We start from the raw sequence: 21,274 nt of genomic DNA, 5'->3' as shown, positions 1-21,274 counted from the left end.
CTCCTCTTGATGCCCCTGCTGGCTCCCCCCCCCCCTGTGTCCCCATAGCAAGCCGCTTGCTATGGGGGCACTAGTGTATGCTCGCTCCCAGGTCCAGCTCTGTGTGTCCATTGGAGACAGACTCTTTCATAGAATACAGAGCTTCCTGTGAATGGCTGAGCAACACTTGATTTTGCTCCGGGAGCAGGATAGGCAGTTCTTGTCCTGCTGTCAGAATACAGCACCGTATATAGCTGAGGCTACATACAGTTTATACAATGCTAACAGCCGCTGCATCTGTTAGTGAAGTAAAAAAAAAGCAAGAACATTTAAACACGGGAAAAAAAACTATCTGGGAGGCATGAAAGTTGTTTATAGTTCCCAGATCACTTCAATGTGCCAGTGTGAATGAGGTCTTAGCTGTTTCTATTGCTTAGTGCAACTGTCAGGTCTGGTCTATATATGTGAATACAGCAGATCCTCTAGAAGATTAATTGAGCTTATTTCGGCAGTCCTAAAAGTGTATGTCTAGGTGAAAAAAAAAAAACCACCTCTGCAATGCATGCACCTTTTCTGTATATTATGAGGATAAGGTGAGGTGCTCTGTAATCCAGCAGTGGAAAAATCAGACGTCACTTTAGAATTTCATTACAGCAGAGGCACTGTGTCGTTCAAACAGGAAATTTGGTGCTCACTGGATTTTTGTCATGATCATCAGTTATTATGGTCATAGTTTCAGCAATTGAGAAAAAACTAAACATAAAAAATGTGCATGTATTAGGCTTCGTTCACACAGGCGTTTACCTGCATGCACTGGATTCCAGCAGCAAAGATCAGCAGATTCTTTTTGCTGGCATGAGAGGTGCTTGCAAAACCTTAGTCAAGGATGTTAACCGCATTTATCAACATATCAATGGCAACTACGGAGATCATTTTTAATTCTGTATATAAGATAAGCAAAGCATGGAACAAGAAGTTAAAGTGGAAGTGAAAGCTAATAGAATTTATGTTTAACCTGAAGCCTACAGGGAACTTATACCCCCTTCCTGCCCAGGCCAATTTCCAGCGCTGTTGCACTTTGAATGACAATTGCGCGGTCATGCAACACCGTAACCATATGACATTTTTATCATTTTTTTGTGACAGAGCTTTATTTTGGTGGTATTTAATCAACTATGAGTTTTTTTTCTTAAACCAAAAACCACTGAAAATTTTGAAAAACAATTTTTTTCTTAGTTTTTGTTATAAAATTTTGTAAATAAGTGCTTTTTCTCCTTCAGTGATGTGCGCTGAGGATGCAGTGATGGGCACTGAAAGGCTGCACTGATATGACACTGATAGGTGGCACTAATGGGTGACACTGAAAGGCAGCTCAGATGGGTACTATGTGGCATTGATATGCACTGATGGACACTGACAGGTGGCACTGCTGGGACTACACTGATCATCAGGGCACACTGATCATCAGTGCTCTGATGGTCAGTGTACATGTCCCCTCCGCCAAATGCCGATTACCGGCTCTCCTCTCGAGCTGTCAGCAGACAGCTCGAGAGGAGAGAAATGCTGCTAACCGGCATTTCCCTGTTTACATGTGATCAGCTGTGATTGGACAAAGCTGATCACATGACCGAGCCGGCATCTTTGGCTCTTTCCGTGGATCAGTGATCCGCTGCGTCCGAGGGACACAGCACACCGCCGATCGCAGCACTTGCACGCTCCAGGAGCCACGCATGCATGGTTAGAATGGGAGGACGTCATATGACGTCTTTCCAGAACGAGAGACCCACCTTGCATCCCTCATATTACTATAGGGCGGGCAGTGGTTAAAATGTTGTATGCAATCACATACAGGTATGCAGCTCTATTTTAAAAAGAGTATGCAGCATGGGTATGAGGAGAGGGAAAGCACTGTTTTAAACCTGGTTGTAACCAAGTCGATCAATGGATCAACTTCAGTGCAACCAGCCTGCCCATAGATAGATAGAATCTCTGCTGGTCCCTGCTGAACTGGCTAAGATTTGATCCATCTATGGCCGGCTTATATTATATTAGCCTTTATTTAAACTTTGACATGTGGAAGATGTAGGATGTCAGGTAATCAGATCAAAATGTGTACCTTCCTTCTAAGAATGCATTGAGAAGAATTTACTAAGGCTGGCCATACACTATACAATTTTCTGTCCAATTTCCTTTAGATTTACCTTCAACTGTGTAGTGCAAGGGCCTGCCTAATTGGATACAACTGAAAGTGTTGTTTGGACTTGACCTCCTATTATATGGTATTTGGTAAATCTAAAGAAAATTGTATAGTGTATGGCCAGCCTAAGAGTGGAGCAGCTGTGTATGACAGCCAATCAGCTTATATCTTTCATTTTCAAAGTTTTACCGAACAAGCTGAAGACAGACATTAATTGGTTACCATGAACAGCAGCTCCAAATTCTGTCCATTTCAGTCATAGTAAATTCCCCCACTGTATTTTCTTTTGAATATTATAAAACAAACTGCAACAGTCAAGCTACTTTGTGAAGAGTAAAAATAATCACAGAACATTATTTATAATTGGAAGGATAAAAGGCACAACTGCTTAAATGATACAAGTGCATGAGCAACTGACACCAAATTTAATTACATACAGCCAATTATTGTAAATTAAGAGAATGCAATTTCCTTGCTGATTAGAACTGTTCATACAGCAGGATGACAGAATGTCCACTGAGCACACTGGGACGCAAAGCATTTGCCAAACATTAATTAGTGAGTCCTCTAAAGTTGGGTTCTGCTGATGATGGAAGTGCAATCTGATCATTTAATAGTTTATCAATTATATTAATTTCTACATCCCGCTTTCCGATTTCCTCAAAGGGCGTCCAGGACATGTCATGCTGAAGCTTGTATGCAGCAATGAATTCATGTGGACAGCTCTTTCCCCATTCCTGTGTGAAGAAGGAAAAATGTTATTGCGTTTAAAAAAAAGAAAAGCTTAAAGTGGAAATTCAGTCAAAATCTAACTAAGGCTAAACCTACTCCCACCCCATTCTAAGCCTAACCATTATCACTGGTGGTGAAAGTATTACTTTTCTGAAGACAACCCAAAATTTGTGATTTTCTTTTAGAAGGGAAATCTTTCCCAAGGAAATCCCTTAATTTGCATGGATTTCCCCTCACGTTCTGTCTGGCTATGGGACAGACCATGAAGGGAAATCTCTGCAATGAAAAAAAAAAAAAATCTGACAGGGATTATAACCCTCCCTTGCTTTATCCAAAATGGAAAAAAAAAAAAAGTTTTGCCTAAAATTCTACTTTAAAGTGGATCTCCAGTCAAAGCTGAAAAAATACGTCAGCAGCTACCAAACTGGAGTAGCGCTGCACTTTGTGATCCTGTCTCATGTCCCAGAAGAGTGAGGGGAAGAGAGACAACTTCTGCTTTTGATTGCTCAGGTGGTCGCAGTGGAAGTGGAAATCTATCAAAATCAGGTACTAGCTCCCCAAAGGTGCCAATTCCTCACGGGGACCTGTACTTGAAGTGGAACTTCCCATTTGGGTGGAGCTCTGCTTTAAGCAAAATTCTGTTTTTTGTTTTTTTTTAAAACACAGACCGTGAGGGAAAATTGGAAGCAACAAAAAGACTTCCTACTCTGGCCAAACATAAATAAAAAGTTTCAGCTGGAGTTGTGCTTAACTAGGTTGCTAAGCTGCAACTTGTATCAGGTTTTAGAATTTATCAGCATTGAAGCTCAATTCCAGGATTTCAGCAACGTTTTCAAAAGTGAAGGCACTCATGAGTTAAAGCGGAGCTCCACCCAAAAGGGGAAGTTCCACTTTAAGGCTTGCTCCCCGTTAAGGAATGGCACCTTTGGGGAGCTGGGGAAAGGGGGTTACCCAAATTTGACAGGTACCTGTTCCGCTCCCACTTCCACTGTGATCACATAGGTGAACAGAAGTGGAAGTTGTCCTCCCCGCAGTCTTCTGGGACAGGTGACAGGTCCCAGAAGACTACGGGACCATTCACAAAATGCAGCGCCACTCACGCATGCGTAGTGGGCACCTGCCTGTGAAGCTGCGAGCTGTCACAGCCAGGTGCCCACAATGAAGATGCCAGCACCAGGGACACAGGACAGGTGTGCACACTAAGGCATCGTGGCACAGGAGAGTGTCTGGTTTTTAAAAGTCAGCAACTACAGTCTTTGTAGCTGCTGACTTCTATTTATTTTTTTATTTTGACTGGACCTCTGCTTTAAGTTCAACCAGGTGCCTGCTACCTCCTGGGCTTGTCTATTATTTCTGACAGGTTATTTGTGCTCCAGAAGCATAGCTTCCAGAGCTCCCATGCTGGACTCTGCTGGTCACAGCCCCTTAAAGAGTCCATGCAGCTACTATGCCCGTCCAGTCACAGAAGCCTTTCTATTGTGTGAACTCATTCACAAAATACAAAGGCTTCTGTGAATGGGCAGCACAGGGGAGGGAATGGCATAGCTGCTTTCTGTGCTTCTCTCCTCTCTCACAGACTCATGGAATTCAGCTTTTATTCTAAGCAGGTACTAAAAAATTATTTAGTTGTATATTCAGTCAAAAATTGTATAATTTTAACAAGAGTATGGAATGGTTAAAAACCCATCTATATTTTACTGCCTTGGTCTGCTCTGGGGGCTTCCTCCTCACCCTCTATTCCTATGACAACTTTGGATTTGCTATCTTTCTTTACCATACACAATGGTCACTAGGACACACATCTCTGCAGCAGTAAACAAGGGTTCTAGCACCCCACCAGTCTATTCTAAAATAAAGAGGCTTGGCATACAAGCAGCACTAATTTTTGGACCTGTCCTCAAGTGACATACTATTTCTTTTGTTATTCCATCTAAGAGTACCTGTGCATAAAGCTGCTTTTTACTCCCTTTCTCATGTCATGACTCTCTAGCAATACCTAGAGAGCAGCTTGAAAATGTAATGTAAAAATCCACTTTATCATTATTTACTTTTAGCATCTATAATTCTTTTCCTTATAGTCTCAAATTATTTTTTCTACTAGCCAATCTTGGCCAATAGAAAAAAAAATGTATAGTTCCAGTCAACTGACAAAGGTAGGGTAATATTATTGTATCAAGGCAGACTGTGTAAGAACCAACTTAACCCATAAAGGTCTGAGTTTACCCTACTAGCCTCAATTTTCACAGCTGCTACATAGGGACTGCTAGAGAGATGTGACAAAAGAGTGGAAGCAATACAGAGATTACAACATCTTTTAAAGTGTTACTAAACCCCGGACCCTGCATTCACTATATCTGGTCCCCCACAGTACACACAACATGGAAGTGCAATTATTTTAGTAAATAAAAACTGCTAAATACCTTTTCTCATCAGCAGTTAGATCAGTCTCGTAACTTCTATTACTGTCCAGCAGAGCATAGTTTAAAGCTTGTAGGAGGAGTTTTCTTTCTACTCTAGGAAGATGCAAAACCCCTGACCTCTGGATAGTGCTGATTGGCCCTGTGCTGTTGACATGCACTCTTCCAAGAAAAAAAAAAAAAGAAACCTCTCTAGCAATACACACTAAACTGAGCATGGGCAGAGTGATGTCTTATCAGGAGATAAGAGGGAGACACTGGAAGGGGAGGATCAAAGAAGTCAGGATGAAACAGAATTTTTAAACAGTTTCCACAGTGAGTATAACAAGCATGCTTTACTACATATACAGACTGATTTTGCTGTTGTGGGTCTAGTAACACTTTAAGAACAAGTACTGTTAAATGGGATAGCAGAAGGAATGATATAGATTGCTTTAATATCAGACTAAAGGGAAACGTGAAGGTAGAAAAATGGGAGGTACCTTGGCTAAATTGTTTTTAAAAGGTGCAGGTACGATGCTCTCATCCTGATGTTGGTTTCACTACCTAGTGAATGATTGACTTGGAAAAGGAATCCAGCAGGTCATGTCTGATCTGCCATCTATGTTTGCGTCAGGTCAGTGACTATCTATGAATGCTCTTTTTTACCTTGTTTCTTTTTTTTGTCAGTGTGTGTGGATGAGAGTAGATTATGCTATGTGAATTTAGTTTTTGAGCACCACTAGGTGACAATCTCCCGATCTGGACAAATTAGGCCACAATCTCCTCTTTTCAGGAAGCCTTAATCCCACTGAGAAGCAGACAAGCAACAGGACAAACACCTGTCAGCCTCATTCATCCCCTGCAAATAGAAGTATACATGACACTCAGCCAAGCCCAGTGTTTGTGAACCCATTGCCAGAGAATGATCTGACCACTCCTCATGGTCTAGGAGTGGATTTTGAATAAACGGTGAAAGCCCATTGGTCTTACCTTTGGTGAGAGAATGGAAAAGTACCTCTGCCCACTTTCTCGTTTATACAAGTAATAGATATTTCCAGGTTTCTTTACCACATTACAAGCTGCATGGTGTAAATCAGCATCTCTCTTGGCATCTTCCAATACCTGTGTACAATGGAGACAATTAATTGGGTAAGATCGATTTTAATATACTTCCTGTGGTCAGTTCATAGAGCATACAAGGCAAAATATTCTGGAATCTATATATAAATGTGAACCAGTGAAACCAAGTTGTAATGCACATCTTAACACACTACATATTTATTACAGGTACTTGTATAGCGCCATCAATTTAGGCAGCGCTTTACATATATTGTACATTCACATCAGTCCCTAACCTTCAAGGAACGTACAATCTAAGGTCCCTAACATATTCATACATACACATACTAGGGCCAATTTAGACAGGAGCCAATTCACCTACCAGCATGTCTTTGGAGTGTGAGAGGAAACCCACGCAGGCACAGGGAGAGCATTCAGACTCTATGCAGGTAGTGCCGTGATTGGGATTCGACCCTAGAACATGATCTGTCCTCCCTAATATATACACTATATTGCCAAGTATTGGGATGCCTGCCTTTTTACGCAAATTAACTTTAATGGCATCCCAGTTTTAGTCCGTAGGGTTCAATATTGAGTTGGCCCACCCTTTGCAGCTATAACAGCTGCAACTCTTCTGGGAAGGCTGTTCAAAAGCTTTAGGAGGGTGTCTATGGGAATGTTTGACCATTCTTCCAGAAGCACATTTGTGAGGTCAGGCACTGATGCCGGAGATGGCCGGGCTCACAGTCTTCACTCTAATTTGTCCCAAAGGTGTTCTATCAGGTTGAGGTCAGGACTCTGTGCAGGCCAGTCAAGTTCCACCACCACAAAATCGCTCATCCATGTCTTTATGGACCTTGCTTTGTGTACTGGTGCGCAGTCATGTTGGAACAGGAAGGGGCCATCCCAAAACTATTCCCACAAAGTGGGAGCCTGAAATTGTCCAAAATATCTTGATATGCTGACTTCATAAGAGTTCCCTTCCCTAGAACTAAGGGGCCAAGCCCAACCCCTGAAAAACAACCCAACACTATAATCCCCCCTCCACCAAACTTTACACTTGGCACAATGCAGTCAGGCAAGTACTGTTCTGGTAACCGCCAAACCCAGACACGTCCATCGGATTGCCAGACAGAGAAGCGTAATTCATCACTCCAGAGAACACGTCTCCACTGCTCTACAGTCCAGTGGCAGCATGCGTTATACCACGGCATCCGACGTTTGCATTGCACTTGGTGATATAAAGCTTGGATGCAGCTGCTCGGCCATGGGAACCCATTCCATGAAGATCTCTACGCACTGTTGTGCTAATCTGATGTTCACATGAAGTTTGGAGGTCTTTAGCTGTTGAATCTGCAGACAATTGCCGACTTCTGCACACTGTGCGCTTCAGCATGCACTGACCCCGCTCTATCGTTTTACATGGCCTACCACTTTGTGGCTGAGTTGCTGTTGTTCCCAGTTGCTTCCACTTTGTTATAATACCACCTGTGGCCATGGAGGTGATTGGAACACCTGAATCCAATGATGTTGGAGTGCTGGCGCAATACTTTTGGCAATACAGTGTATTTCTGCATGTGAGAAGCACCAGATAATGCCTACTTACCTTTGATATACAGAAAATACTATTTTGTGTTGCCTTTCTGATCCTGACTTTGGAATTAAAGTGCTTGTAAAGGCGCAAAAAAATTTTTTTTCTTCATGCATACTGTGCATGAAGGTGAAAAACCTTCTGTGTGCAGCAGCCCCCCTAATACTTGCCTGAGTTCCATCGCGCTCCAGCCTTGTGCACAAGAGCCTCGGCTCTTTGGGAACTCTCCCTCCTCATTGGCTGCGACAGCAGCAAAAGCCATTGGCTCCCACTGCTGTCAAGAAGAAGAAATGAGACAATGAGGAGAGAGAAGGTGGCAGGGCTGAGCCACGGCTCTGAGTGTGAATAAACAAGCAGAGCTGTGGTTCTGGAGCGAGCCTGTTTTGGAGGCACTTGGCAAGGGGGAGGAGGCCAGGAATGCTGACAGGACATCCGAGAAGAGGGGGCTGCTCTGTGCAAAACCCCTGCACAGAGCAGGTAAGTATAACGTGTGTGTGTGTGTGTAAAGATTCACCCTCTCTAATAATTCTGTGACCCTTATCACTGAGAATAAAAGTGAAAGGAAAACTTAGTTTCAGTTGTCACCAGAACAGGAGAGATCTTCCAATTAGAACACTAGTTCTGGCGACAACTGCATAAAAGGGGATGTCCCTCACTTTGGAGACAACTTCCTGTTGCGACTGGGAAAGGAAGTAAAGGGAAATCTCTACAATGGGACATGGCAAAAAAACCTGTCAGGAGATTTTTTTATATATAATCATTTTTTTTAATTCCTAATAAGACCCACAAATTCTAACTGACCAGTGAAAAAGCACAGTATAAGGCGAGCCTTGGATGACTTGATTTTCTTTTCTTCCAGCAAATCATTTGACCGACCCCCCCATCAACACTAACCAAAATCAACTTTAGCACAGTCAGCCTACCAACAGATGGATCCAGGCCCTGCTGAACTGGCCAAGATTTGATCCATCTATGGCCAGCTTAACTGTGAAGTGGTCCACTGGAGACCATCTCCCTGCAAAACTTGCTTCTCAGTTTAGGCTACCAGAGGCTCCAACTACACAATCCCCTTGCCAGCTAGTTTTGTGCCGGCCCCCCCACAAGGTTTTAAGGAAAGTGTTATTCTCACAGCTAAATACCTCATACTCTCTGCATGTCATCCTGTGGCGCTGCCTAAAACAATGGTAGGTCTCTCACTGACCAATAGGAAGGAATCAACTGTGTGTTTGAAATTTGCCTAGTAGAGCACTTGGGCCCCTGGGTGTTCCTAGGATAAACTGAGCAATCTAATGGGCACCTGGATGTACCTGCCTCGAGAACCTAGTATAACCTTACCAAAGATGGTAAACTCTACAAATAAATTCCTCTTTTTTTGGTCCGTTACATATGCATTGGAAGCATTTTCTTGCATCTGTTCAACAAGTGCAAAAAATATTAGCTATTCATCCAGACAGAAATTTTGTGAGCAGATAACTTCATGTGCTCTCTGCCTCTGGACTGTTATCAGTTAGCATTGTTCCATTCTCTCCATGGACAGCAAAACACCTCCCCCTGTTATAGGGAAGGGTAGGAGGTGCTATGTGGTGCTATCACCCTACCTGTCCTAAGGTGACAGTTCTGCTCACTACAGTTGTCACCCTAGGACAGGAAGTGAGTTAATGGCAGGATTACCAGGTGAAAATAGAAGGAAAAAAAAGTATCAAAAAAGGAAAACCAATTCAGCCACAACGACCCATGGTGGAAGGAAAGAAACTCATAATCTATGGCCTGCTTAAGTGCCCTGGTTGTCAGATCCAACTTATTGGAGAAATCTAAAATCTGTTATAAACCAATTCTGCCACAACCCATAGTGGAAGGAAAGAAAATGTCATAATCTATGGCCTACGTAAGTGCCCTGGTTGTCAGATCCAACTTATTGGAGAAATCTAAAATCTATTACAAATCTCTGAAGTTTACTTCCATGGGTGCATCAGAAGACTGTGTAGACTATAGGCAAGGGGTCCTCAAACTTTTTAAACTGGGCCAGTTCACTGTCCTTCAGACCGTTGTGGGGCTGGACTATAGTTTAAAAAAAAAACCTATGAACAAATGCGGACACAGTACAGGAGATGACCAGAGACTGCGGACATACAACGGCGGCAGGAATACTGGGCCGGCCGCTCCATAAGACGCACAGACATTTCCCCCCCAAGTGTGTCTTATGGAGCGAAATAGTGCCCCATCGTTGGTGTCAGTAGGGGGAGGAATAGTGCCCCATCGTTGGTGTCAGTAGGGGGAGGAATAGTGCCCCATCGTTGGTGTCAGTAGGGGGAGGAATAGTGCCCCATCGTTGGTGTCAGTAGGGGGAGGAATAGTGCCCCATCGTTGGTGTCAGTAGGGGGAGGAATAGTGCCCCATCGTTGGTGTCAGTAGGGGGAGGAATAGTGCCCCATCGTTGGTGTCAGTAGGGGGAGGAATAGTGCCCCATCGTTGGTGTCAGTAGGGGGAGGAATAGTGCCCCATCGTTGGTGTCAGTAGGGGGAGGAATACTGCCCCATCGTTGGTGTCAGTAGGGGGAGGAATACTGCCCCATCGTTGGTGTCAGTAGGGGGAGGAATACTGCCCCATCGTTGGTGTCAGTAGGGGGAGGAATACTGCCCCATCGTTGGTGTCAGTAGGGGGAGGAATACTGCCCCATCGTTGGTGTCAGTAGGGGGAGGAATACTGCCCCATCGTTGGTGTCAGTAGGGGGAGGAATACTGCCCCATCGTTGGTGTCAGTAGGGGGAGGAATACTGCCCCATCGTTGGTGTCAGTAGGGGGAGGAATACTGCCCCATCGTTGGTGTCAGTAGGGGGAGGAATACTGCCCCATCGTTGGTGTCAGTAGGGGGAGGAATACTGCCGCATCGTTGGTGTCAGTAGGGGGAGGAATACTGCCCCATCGTTGGTGTCAGTAGGGGGAGGAATACTGCCCCATCGTTGGTGTCAGTAGGGGGAGGAATACTGCCCCATCGTTGGTGTCAGTAGGGGGAGGAATACTGCCCCATCGTTGGTGTCAGTAGGGGGAGGAATACTGCCCCATCGTTGGTGTCAGTAGGGGGAGGAATACTGCCCCATCGTTGGTGTCAGTAGGGGGAGGAATACTGCCCCATCGTTGGTGTCAGCGGGGGGGGGGAGGAATAGTGCCCCATCGTTGGTGTCAGCGGGGGGGGGAGGAATAGTGCCCCATCGTTGGTGTCAGCGGGGGGGGGTGGGGGAATAGTGCCCCATCGTTGGTGTCAGTGATGGTGTCAGGAGCACCATCAGCACGGCACACTTACCTGTTAGCTGTCCTTCTTCACTCTGGCCTCTCCCTCACTCGATGTTCGCTGGGCCTCTCGGCTCCGCCTCCTCGCAGGTGATTGGCCGCCTGTATGCCTTTCCTGAGCTACAGTTCTGGCGCCCAAACACCGGTGAGGAGGCGGAGCTGAGCGGCAGGAGTGAGGGAGTGGCCGGAGTGAATGAAGGAGCAGCGCTTCCTGGACTGGATCATCGTGGGACTGGGACCGGAGCCTTGTGAAAAATACGCCCCTGCCGGCGGCCCGGATAAATGGCCTCGGCGGGCCGCATGTGGCCCGCGGGCCGTAGTTTGAGGACCCCTGCTATAGGCATTCGAGCTTTGTAGACGAGCTGCATCACTTACACCCCCCACTCTAGCTGTGGATTATTTGTACCACCTTAATCTAGAGTTGCCTCTTAAATTCAGGGAAGACACACATTTCTACAAACTGTCTACATCACACCTCTGTACTTACCCTCCTCGCCTGCTCCTGTAACACCCGGATCTGCTCCGCTATCACCGTCAGCTTGTTGCAGGCATTTGCTCTTATGAAATCATCAGCCTGGAGGTGATAAATAATGACTTTATCATGAATACATTTCTATCACAATACATTATGTGCAATGATGATATCAGTAGCTGCTAAAGGCCTTTGCTGAAAATGTCAGATGGTTTGTACTTTTCTCCCATTGGATAATGATCATCTTCAGGTAGTTGTTATTCCTGCCAAGCGCTCATAACCCGACTGGTCTAATAGTGTGTGTGACTCAGTTCACATTTCACGTTTGGGGATTAAGGACCTAGTCTTTGAGTGACGGCTGCCTACTCTTGCTATGGCCTCTCCAGAAGGGTTCCGCCATAGATGGAACAATGTCTGCACAGAGCACTGTATTAGAAGCTCATCTGAATGTAATCTAAACTCTTACTCTAGCAGTACCAGCCTATGGTATAAACATGCTTTAGATTACTAGTCTTACTTCCAAAATGTGGCCTTATGTGTGTATGAGAGTGGTAGAGGCTTCAAATATGAAGAGCAGAAATAGGCACTTTATTTATCAGTGTGCAGTTTTCAGTTTAAAGTAGCTAAACATATTTCAGGTGCATCCAAACAAAGTATGCAAAGTCTTATGGTATGTATCCCCTACAAAACAGCTACAGCCTAATTAGAAAGGCCTGTCCCCTGCCAGCAATTTGTGTGGAAATAGTGGTCTCTCTGCAGAGGACTGATACACCCCCCTACCGAGTCACACCTACAGCTCTGCAATCAGCAAAGCTCATGTTCTCTGCTGTTGGAGAGCTCTGGCTGCAGATATGTAAGACCTTTGCAGAGAGAACACGGCTTCCTCAGAGAGCATGCTGACAGGGGACAGACTTTTCTACTCAGGATATGACTGCTTTCTTAAAAAAAGAAAGAAAAGAAGAAAAAAAAGACTGCAGAAAGGATATGCCTTTTGTAACCACTTGCCTACCGGGGACTTATAGCTCCTTCCTGCCCAGGCCAATTTTCAGCTTTCAGCGCTGTCACACTTTGAATGACAATGACAAATGCAACACTATACCAATATGAAACTTCTATCTTTTTTTCACACAAATAGAGCTTTCTTTTGGTGGTATTTAATCACCATTGGGTGTTTTATTTTTTTCTTTGTTTCTATTATAAAATTTTGCAAACAGGTAATTTTTCTCTTTCACTGATGTGCATTGATGAGGCTGCACTGATAAGCAGCACTGATGAGGTGGCATGAATAGGCAGCACTGATAGGCGGTGCTGATGATGCTGCACTGCTGGGTGGTACTGAAGGGTACAGGTGGGTGGCACTGCTGGGCACTGATCATCAGAGCCGATTTCTTTTCTGACAATTGCCGGTTGCACAGTGGCTAAATGGTTGGCACTTCTGCCTGGCAGTACTAGGGACGTTGGTTCAAATCCAAACCCCGGCACCACCTGCCTGGAGTTTGCATGTTCTCCCTGTGACTGCGTGGGTTTCCTTCCACACTCCAAAGACATGCTGGTAGGTTAATTGGATCCTGTCTAAATTGGCCCTAGTATGTGTATGTATGAATGTAAGTTAGGGACTTTAGATTGTACGCCCCCCTTGCGGGTTAGGGACTGATGTGTTTGTAAAGTGCTGCGTAAATTGACTGCGCTATGTAAGTACCTGAAATAAATAAATAAAATCGACAGTACTGTGACAGCGTGAGGAAAGTGCAGCCTACAACCAGCAACTGCATTTACCTGATGATCTGCTGTGTCATTGGACACAGCTGATCATGTGGTAAAAGACCGCTGTGATTGGCCTTTTACCACATCATGAGATCAGCTCCGTCCATAGGACCCAGCGATCACGGAGATCGCCAGGTGCACGCCGCTGGGGGTGCGCGGGAGGGCGCGTTCTGGGAGGACGTCATGTGACGCCCTCCCAGAACTGGACAACTGCGCTGTAGCCGTCATTCAGCTATAGCCCAGTTGTCAAATGGTTAATCTGAGGCCTTAAAGCCAGTCACACACATTCCAAAGGGTTTTACAATGTTATGTTCAAGTTGTATTGTACAAAAACCTCAACTTGAAAATCTTCCTTTTCATCTTTTTTTACAAGGCATTTCAAGTTGCTTTTTAAGATGGCCATAGATGGATCAAATCTCGACCGGTTCAGCAGGAATCAGCCAAATCTTGATCTATCTATTGGTAGGCTAATTGTAGCCAAGTAGATCCATTGACTGACTTGGGTATAACCAGCCTGTCGGATTTTTTACATGAGATTGCTGCCGTTGGCTATAGAAGCAAGCAGTAATCATTGTGTTCTGCTGGCCGGGAAGCCTCACTGCCAGCAGTACACAATAACGCTGAGAGAGGGATTCCCCCCCCCCCCATCAACACTGACTGAGTTGATAGGGAAATGGTTTTTCTTTGCTTCAACCACAAGTGGAAGGAAAGAAAATCACTAAGAGAAACCATAAAATATGGAGGATTAAGGCAAAATAAACAATTGACTTTCTAAATAGGCCCCTAAGTTCTTAGCAGAGCTCAATCCTTGTGACTTGTACTTTATCCTCTAGTGGTTGTAGTACCATCTACAGTCGCTATTTAGGATTTGATTACTCCCATTTACACACCGACATCCTGGAACCTATTCTAATACTAGCATTAAAAAAACCAAGGTGCGTTCTGACCTTCTGCACCTGCTGGGCCAATTCCACAAGGTTGGAAGGGTCTCCTACACGATTGGTATGATAGGTGCTGACCAGCTGGAGCCCTGAAGGGTTCGAACTGCTTTCTACCAAGGTCACTGAAACATAAAAGATCACATACATTTACAGTAATAAGTTAAACAAAATTAGTACACGTTAAAGGGAACCAATTACAGCATGCATAGCTAATTCTTGGCATGCCATGGTACTAGGATGAATCGGCTCCCTTGTGCATGAACAAGAGTTATGTCATCCAAGGCTGGCCAATAAACATGCCCGAAGATTTCAAACTAGGGCAAAGATGGAACGGCAAGTGGGGGAGTGAACACTGATAAAGGGGAAGAAAGTATAGGAATTCTAGTTTCACTTTAAAGCCTAACTCCATGTTTCATGTCCCTTCAAATAGTTCCTTTCAGCCAAGCTGGCCCAAAAACATTAACAGATGCACTTGCTGAACACGCTCTATTAACTGTACGTAGTCTCAGGATAGAGAGAAAACAGGTGGCGCACACACCTAGTGCATTATCCAAGGTTTATTGTAGGAATGAAAGAATCATAAAAACATACTCACAGACGAAGCATGTATCTAAAAAGCATAGAAAAATGACAATGGCCACAACGGCAGGCAAGGTGTTCTCACCGTCAGTGCGGTCAAATGGCTGACGCGTTTCGGGGACGAATCCCTTTCCTCAGAGCTGATGACCAACCTCTGATGCTGATGTATGATGAATGGAAAGTAAGAGCCTTGCTGTTGATGCCTCAACTGCAAGGCTCTTACTTTCCATTCATCATACATCAGAGGTTGGTCATCAGCTCTGATGAAAGGGATTCGTCCCCGAAACGCGTCAGCCATTTGACCGCACTGACAGTGAGAACACCTTGCCCGCCGTTGTGGCCATTGTCATTTTTCTATGCTTTTTAGATACATGCTTCGTCTGTGAGTATGTTTTTATGATTTAATTCCTAAAATAAACCTTGGATAATGCACTAGGTGTGTGCGCCACCTGTTTTCTCTCTATCCAGTGGCTGATTTCCCCGTCTGAGGAGGGCTGCACCCCTGAAGCATTTCCTTTGGTTGTCGCTGTCCTGGTACCCTTGGCTTCCCTTTTGGCTGTGCATATCCTGAGGCGCTGGAGAGTACATACGATATCCTGTACGTAGTCTCAGATACACACAGGATATAGCGCTGTGTTCAGGCAGTGGGACTGGAACTTGCTGTCCCATTACTTTCTCTGATTGGCTGTCGCAGATGGATGATGTCACAACTGTAGTTGTTATGGTATATGGCTTTAGAATTAAATATCCCATGATTCCTTGCCAACCCAGCCACATTGCGCATGTGCGGTCCTAATTCTAGCCATACACCAGTGGAATTTTGTTCAAAAATGTTTTCAGAAGAATCATTGATTTTTTTTTTTTTAATGGTTAGTGGGAACAAATTGGTTCGTTTTTGACCATAATGATGAAAATCTTAGGAGCATAATGGAATATGTGGTTTTCATTCAGAAAAAGATGTACATATTGTAATGAAACCTATTTAAGATTCCATTCATGTGGCAGGTGTGGACAAAATTTTAAGGGCTTTAGAATGAAATTAGCGGACTGCGTATGGCCCATTTTAGACCCAGAACTCAAGCAGGCACAATGCACATGTGTGGCCTTAACCACCTGATGCCCCATGACATACCCATATTTTCAGTGGCTACACCAGGATCATGCATGCAGCTGCAGGCATCATCCCGGTATTGTTTTTCAGCCGGCGATGTTCTCCTTTGTGAAAGCAATCCTAGCGGCTAAAGAGCCCCTCAATTGGCACCGCCATCTTGGGCTGGACGCTGCATCTGTGCCTCCCAAGCACACTAAATCATCAAAATGCGCACACAGTAGCTAGATATCTCCACGTGCAGGGGGCCTTAAAAGCAGAGGACCTATATGGGTTCATTCCACCAGAGATGTCCACAAGAGCCTTAGCTCTACGGGGACTCTCACTCCCGATTGGCTGAGGCAGCTGCGAGTGCCATTGGCTCAATCACAGTCAGTTAGCCAATCAGGAGCGGGAGGGGGCCAAGTCACGGCTGCAGAGCCGTGGCTCAGGAGCATTCCTGCTTGGGTGCCCCCAGAGAAAGTTACATGCTCTGGGGGCACTCAGAAGGAGGGGCGAGGAGCACCAGCAAGGGACCCGAGAACAGGAGGATCAAGGTAAGTATAACATGTTAGTTAAAAAAAAAAAAATTATATATATATAAATAACTTTAAACCACCCGGGGGCCCAGTTTTTTTTTTTTTGCTGGAATTTATTACCACTTTAAGGTTAAAAAAAAAACAAAACCTTCTGCTTGCAGCCCCCATCATATTTACCTGAGCCTGATCTCGGTTCAGTGATCTGCACAAGAGCATCAGCTCTCTCCTTCCCCATTGGCTCAAAAGCAGCAGCAGGAGCCATTGGCTCCTGCTGTCGTCAATCACAGCTAGTGAGGAGGGAGTGGGGCTGAGCCACGCTCTTTGTGTTTATGGACACACAGAGCTGGCTTGGGAGTGAGCACAATGCCTCCCATAGCAAGCAGCTCGCTAAGGGGGGAAGTAACCAGTAGTGGAGCCAGTAGCAGGGGACCTCAGAAGAGGAGGATTGATGCTTCTTCGTGCAAAACCATTACACAGAGCAGGTAAAAGAGCCCCCCCCCCCCAATTATACTTAATATGGGTCCACTGCTGCATATGTCCAGCCGGCTCTAAGTGTGAGAACTCAGCGATCACATGACCGTTGACCTCTAAGTTCTCACAGCCGCTCTGAGCAGAGAGCAGTGATTGTCAGTCATCGCTCTCTGCTCTTCTCTGCCCCCCTAAAAAGTGATTCTTTATAATCATTTAGCCACTTGCCTTCCAGAAGGTTTTACCCCCTTCATAACTAGGGCATTTATTGCTATTCAGCAATGTGCTACTTTAACTGGCAATTACTTGGTCATGCAACACTGTACCTAATATATATATATATATATATATATATATATATATATATATATATAATTTTTTCACACAAATAGTGTTCTTTCTTTCTGTGCCCACCAGAAACAAGATCATGCTGCTTCGCAGCCCAGGGGGCGCGCTAGTACGCATGTGCCAGGTGTGACGTACCAGTAAAAGTACTGTGGGCAGGTGGAAAGTGGTTAATGACACCCCCATGCATTGGCAAAGCATCTGCATTTTTGCAAGCGGTATGTTTTTAAAAAATGGGCAGTGACTTCTTTCCCCTGCTGTATCTGTGGTGTGCATGTGCAAATGCACACGCCCAAGTGTGACCTATCGTTAAAGTGGTTGTAAACCTTTACATATACCTAGTGAAGTGACTGATTTCAGGTGATACACAGAGTTTAAACAAATCCTCCTACATAAGTTGTACCTGTTTATCTGTATTTTCTACATCCATTGAAAGTGCTGAATTTATAAGTCCTCATACACACTGGATGTTTTTACAGCGGCTGTTTTTGGCTTTTGCTTTTTTTTTTTCTACAGCCAGTAAACTCCCCAGAATGTTATCCTATGTGTCCATGCACACATAGGCTGTAATCAGCGTTTTTTGGCCAGAAAAAAACCCTAAACTAGTGGGTTTCCAGAGTTTTTTAACTGTAAAAACACTCTAATGCTGAAAAACATGGTAAAACGTGGCAAACCAGTGTTTTTGGAATTTATTTTTAGCAAAAAAAAATTTTTTTGCTAAACAAAACGCTAACAAATGAAAACACGGCTAAACGCTAATGCAAAAAAGCTGAAAAATGCATGTTTTTAATGTGGCCTTACACAGCGAACGCTGCCAGCGTTATTAAATCGATCAGAGTGCATGGAGCCTAAAGCTTGGAGAGCTGTCAAAAAAAGGGGGTGGAGAGCTGAAGCTACACTCTGCAGGGCTCAGTTAGGAGACCTCTGAGAGCTGATTGGAGGGAAGGGACACACCTCTCTCCACACAGATCTCAGGAACAGAGCTGAGGCTGTCAATCAGCTGGAGCTCCCTCCCCTGTCACCACTTTTTTCTTGGTGTCAGGAAAACTTGTCAGAAGTGATTCATGCTGATAGCAGAGGAACAAAGCATCAGACAGAAATGACACTAATAAGGGTTCACGTACACTGCAGCTGATAAACGCACGTTTAGGAGCTGTTCAGCGGTTTTTTTTCAGCAGCCCCTGAACTCCCCCTAATGTTTTCCTATGTGTTCATGTACACATCTTTGTTTACAGGCATTGAGTTTACAGTCATTTTTTTGAGCAGCAAACTTCTATCAGCATTTCAAATGCTAAACGCGGCAAATCGTATTTATAACTGTTTGCATCTGAAATTTTTTTTTTTTTAACTCTTCCAGTTCCCAATGCTGTTCAGAGCCTTTTTTCATCATGAAAAATGCATACAAAGCATTTTCAAGGTACTCAGCTGGACAAAACACTGAACACAGGATGTTCCTACCAAGCTTGTCACACATTGTAATGACCAATTCACACCTCAGACCTCTCCCACCCTTGGAAACAAAAATATGTTAATGACCATTCACACCTCAAATTTCTCATGCAGACCCCCTGCCAGGTGAACTTAATGACTCTCTCCACCAGACACCTTTCCCACCCATGGAAACAAAGGAAATGTTAATGAAAAACTCCCACCTAATTATCTCAACACATACTGCTGTCTCTGCTTCTACTCTCTGTATTTCTCTGAAACAGTCTGAAATAGTTAATAAGTTACCACTTTTCAGTGCATTTGGGAGGTACTCCTGTGCTCAACTTTAAAAAAACGCTTCTAAATGCAAACGCACATAAATGTGGCTAAACAGACTTTTTTTAACCTACGTTTTCCAGCAGTTAGTTTCCATCGTTCAGAAGTGTCCCGTGTACATGGGGCCAGTGCTCTGGATTGAGACAAGCACACACTATAGAGGGATATGCTTTGTTAATATTTCATGTCTGAGGTTTACAACCACTTTAAAGTGTTACTAAACCCACAACAGTAAAATCAGTCTGTATATGCAGTAAAGCATGCTTGTTATACTCACTGTGGAAACTAAAAGGTTAAATCTCTGCATTGTGTAAAAAGGCCATTTGATCCTGTTTTCTCTGCCCCTCCTCTTGTTCAAATGTCCACCTGATAAGACAGACTAAACCCATAGCCACATGCACATGCTCAGTTTAGTATGAATTGCTAGAGGTTTTTTATTTTCTTGGGAGAGTGCATGTGATCAGCACAGGGCCAATCAGCACTGTCCAGAGAGAGGTCAGGGGTTCTGCAGCCTCCTAGAGCAGAAAGAAAACTCCTCCTACAAGCTTTAACCAGTGCTCTGCTGAAGTCACAAGACTGCTCTAATTGCTGATGAGAAAAAGTATTTAGCAGTTTATATTTACTGCAATAATTGCATTTCCATGTTGTGTGTACTGTGGGAGATCAGAAATAGTGAATGCAGGGTCCGGGGTTTAGGAACACTAAACATGAACATCTAAATTCAGGACAAGAAATGTGGGGAGCAGCGATGTTGCCAATACTTTCAAAGGCCTGGCACTCCTAGGTCTAGCTGTCCTGAATGTAGGGGTGGCAGTGTGTATGAGGCCTAAGACACGCTTCACTGCGCACGGTGCTTTACTGCGTTGGTGTGATGCGGTGCACTGACTTGTGACGACACACCAACGCACTTTGTGTATGTGCCCCATTCACATGGATGAGCTGCCGTAACACCATGCATGTTAGCCAGTGTGCGGTACATGCAACACAGCGGACTGGGACCTGTTACTGGGCTCTAAGGCGTGACATGCAGTTGCCCCTAGAAACCAGACCTCACTTTACTGCAGTCCAGCCAATAAAGCACGTTGTGCACTCTGCTCTGTGTATTACAGATAACAGACATCCATAGTTCACCTGTAGTAACGTGTTCTTGGGGGCTCTTCTCCATGATCCGAACCTTCTACACCTTGTACTCCACACGCGTGCAGACAGGTTACAAAACAGCACTGAAACCACGGCGGCCATCTTTGTTTGGGGGAAAAGTTTCCATGTACCCTCCGCTTATTATCACTGTTGCTTTCTATTGGCTTCAGCGTTCTATGTCTAAATATCAGCAGCAGAGCTCCTCAGACTATGGCTTTCATAACAAAACCCTGGCTGGTTGGTGAAATAATATTCAATACGCCAGTATGAAAAATGGCTTCTCTTGAGAGGACGTGTGGAGTCTATCACGTGGTTATCACATGACCAGTGCTGTAGAGGAAGCATTAGTGCACATAGGACTCCGAACTGTGGCTGTTGTATCGCCATCTGGTGCTGTGGAACTACAAGTCACAGCATGCACTGGCTAGCTGAGCATTTTGTAGGATCATATGGGTCAACTTGTTTTCTGCAAGTTTGGAAGTAGGGCTCATTTACACCAGTGCTGACCCTCTGATGAGCGATCCACAGTAGACGGCTCTGTATATATATATCTGGGTGGATACCCCTTGCCGATTTCTGATTAGTTAAAACTCCTTTGGGGCGGTGCTCTAGTTCTAGAAGTGGTGGGCGGGGTTTGTGTGCTACATTGAGAGAAGCAGGATGGGGCGCTGTAGGGAGAATTGCTGCACCTGGGAGAGACCATGGGCGGGGATTCTACTTTGCAGCCTCCTGATAGGCTATCTCTGGTTAGCAAGGCTGGAGAGACTGGACTTGAGTGTCGGGTTCCACCCTCCTCCACCACTAGGGGTGCTGAGTAGTGGGGTGAGGGGATCACCTTCCCCTTTTCTCTTTCTCACTCCCCTCTCATTCTTCTCCCCTCTCTTCCTTATTTTCCTCTCTCCTTCCCCCCCTCTCCCCTCCCCCCCTCCTT

The 21,274-nt window shown here is 44.8% G+C and overlaps 1 protein-coding gene across 2 annotated transcripts; it reads right to left on the bottom strand.

Moving 5' to 3' along the window:
* Nucleotides 1-2,582: 2,582 nt before the first annotated feature.
* Nucleotides 2,583-20,645, bottom strand: CUNH1orf50 (chromosome unknown C1orf50 homolog). Of its 2 annotated transcripts, XM_089660040.1 has the most exons (5): nt 20,335-20,632; nt 14,428-14,543; nt 11,732-11,818; nt 6,298-6,429; nt 2,583-2,913 (listed from the first exon to the last, which is right to left on the bottom strand). In XM_089660040.1, the coding sequence occupies exons 1-5, from the start codon at nt 20,366-20,368 to the stop codon at nt 2,728-2,730; spliced, it is 555 nt and encodes a 184-aa protein (XP_089516166.1). In that variant the 5' UTR covers nt 20,369-20,632; the 3' UTR covers nt 2,583-2,727. The 2 variants fall into 2 exon arrangements, with proteins under 2 accessions (XP_089516166.1, XP_089516167.1); XM_089660041.1 differs by lacking the exon at nt 11,732-11,818 and having other exon boundaries at nt 20,335-20,645.
* Nucleotides 20,646-21,274: the final 629 nt, after the last annotated feature.

This window comes from Staurois parvus, unplaced genomic scaffold (assembly GCF_062004578.1).
Source record: "Staurois parvus isolate SC_StPar_1 unplaced genomic scaffold, SC_StPar_1.0 ptg001200l, whole genome shotgun sequence".
In the NCBI taxonomy this organism is placed as follows: Eukaryota; Metazoa; Chordata; class Amphibia; order Anura; family Ranidae; genus Staurois; species Staurois parvus.
The sequence above is the reverse complement of the archived record's forward strand: the minus strand, read 5'-3'. Positions and strand labels throughout refer to the sequence as shown.

Bases quoted from the DNA above. Each gene is read 5' to 3' on its own strand.
- CUNH1orf50 (XM_089660040.1), bottom strand. From the start codon at position 20,368: ATGGAGAAGAGCCCCCAAGAACACGTTACTACAG. The intron at 11,819-14,427 runs GTCAGAACGCAC...TATCACCTCCAG, and splicing joins TGGCCCAGCAGGTGCAGAAG to GCTGATGATTTCATAAGAGC. The intron at 2,914-6,297 runs GTAAGACCAATG...TTCTTCACACAG, and splicing joins TTTCCATTCTCTCACCAAAG to GAATGGGGAAAGAGCTGTCC.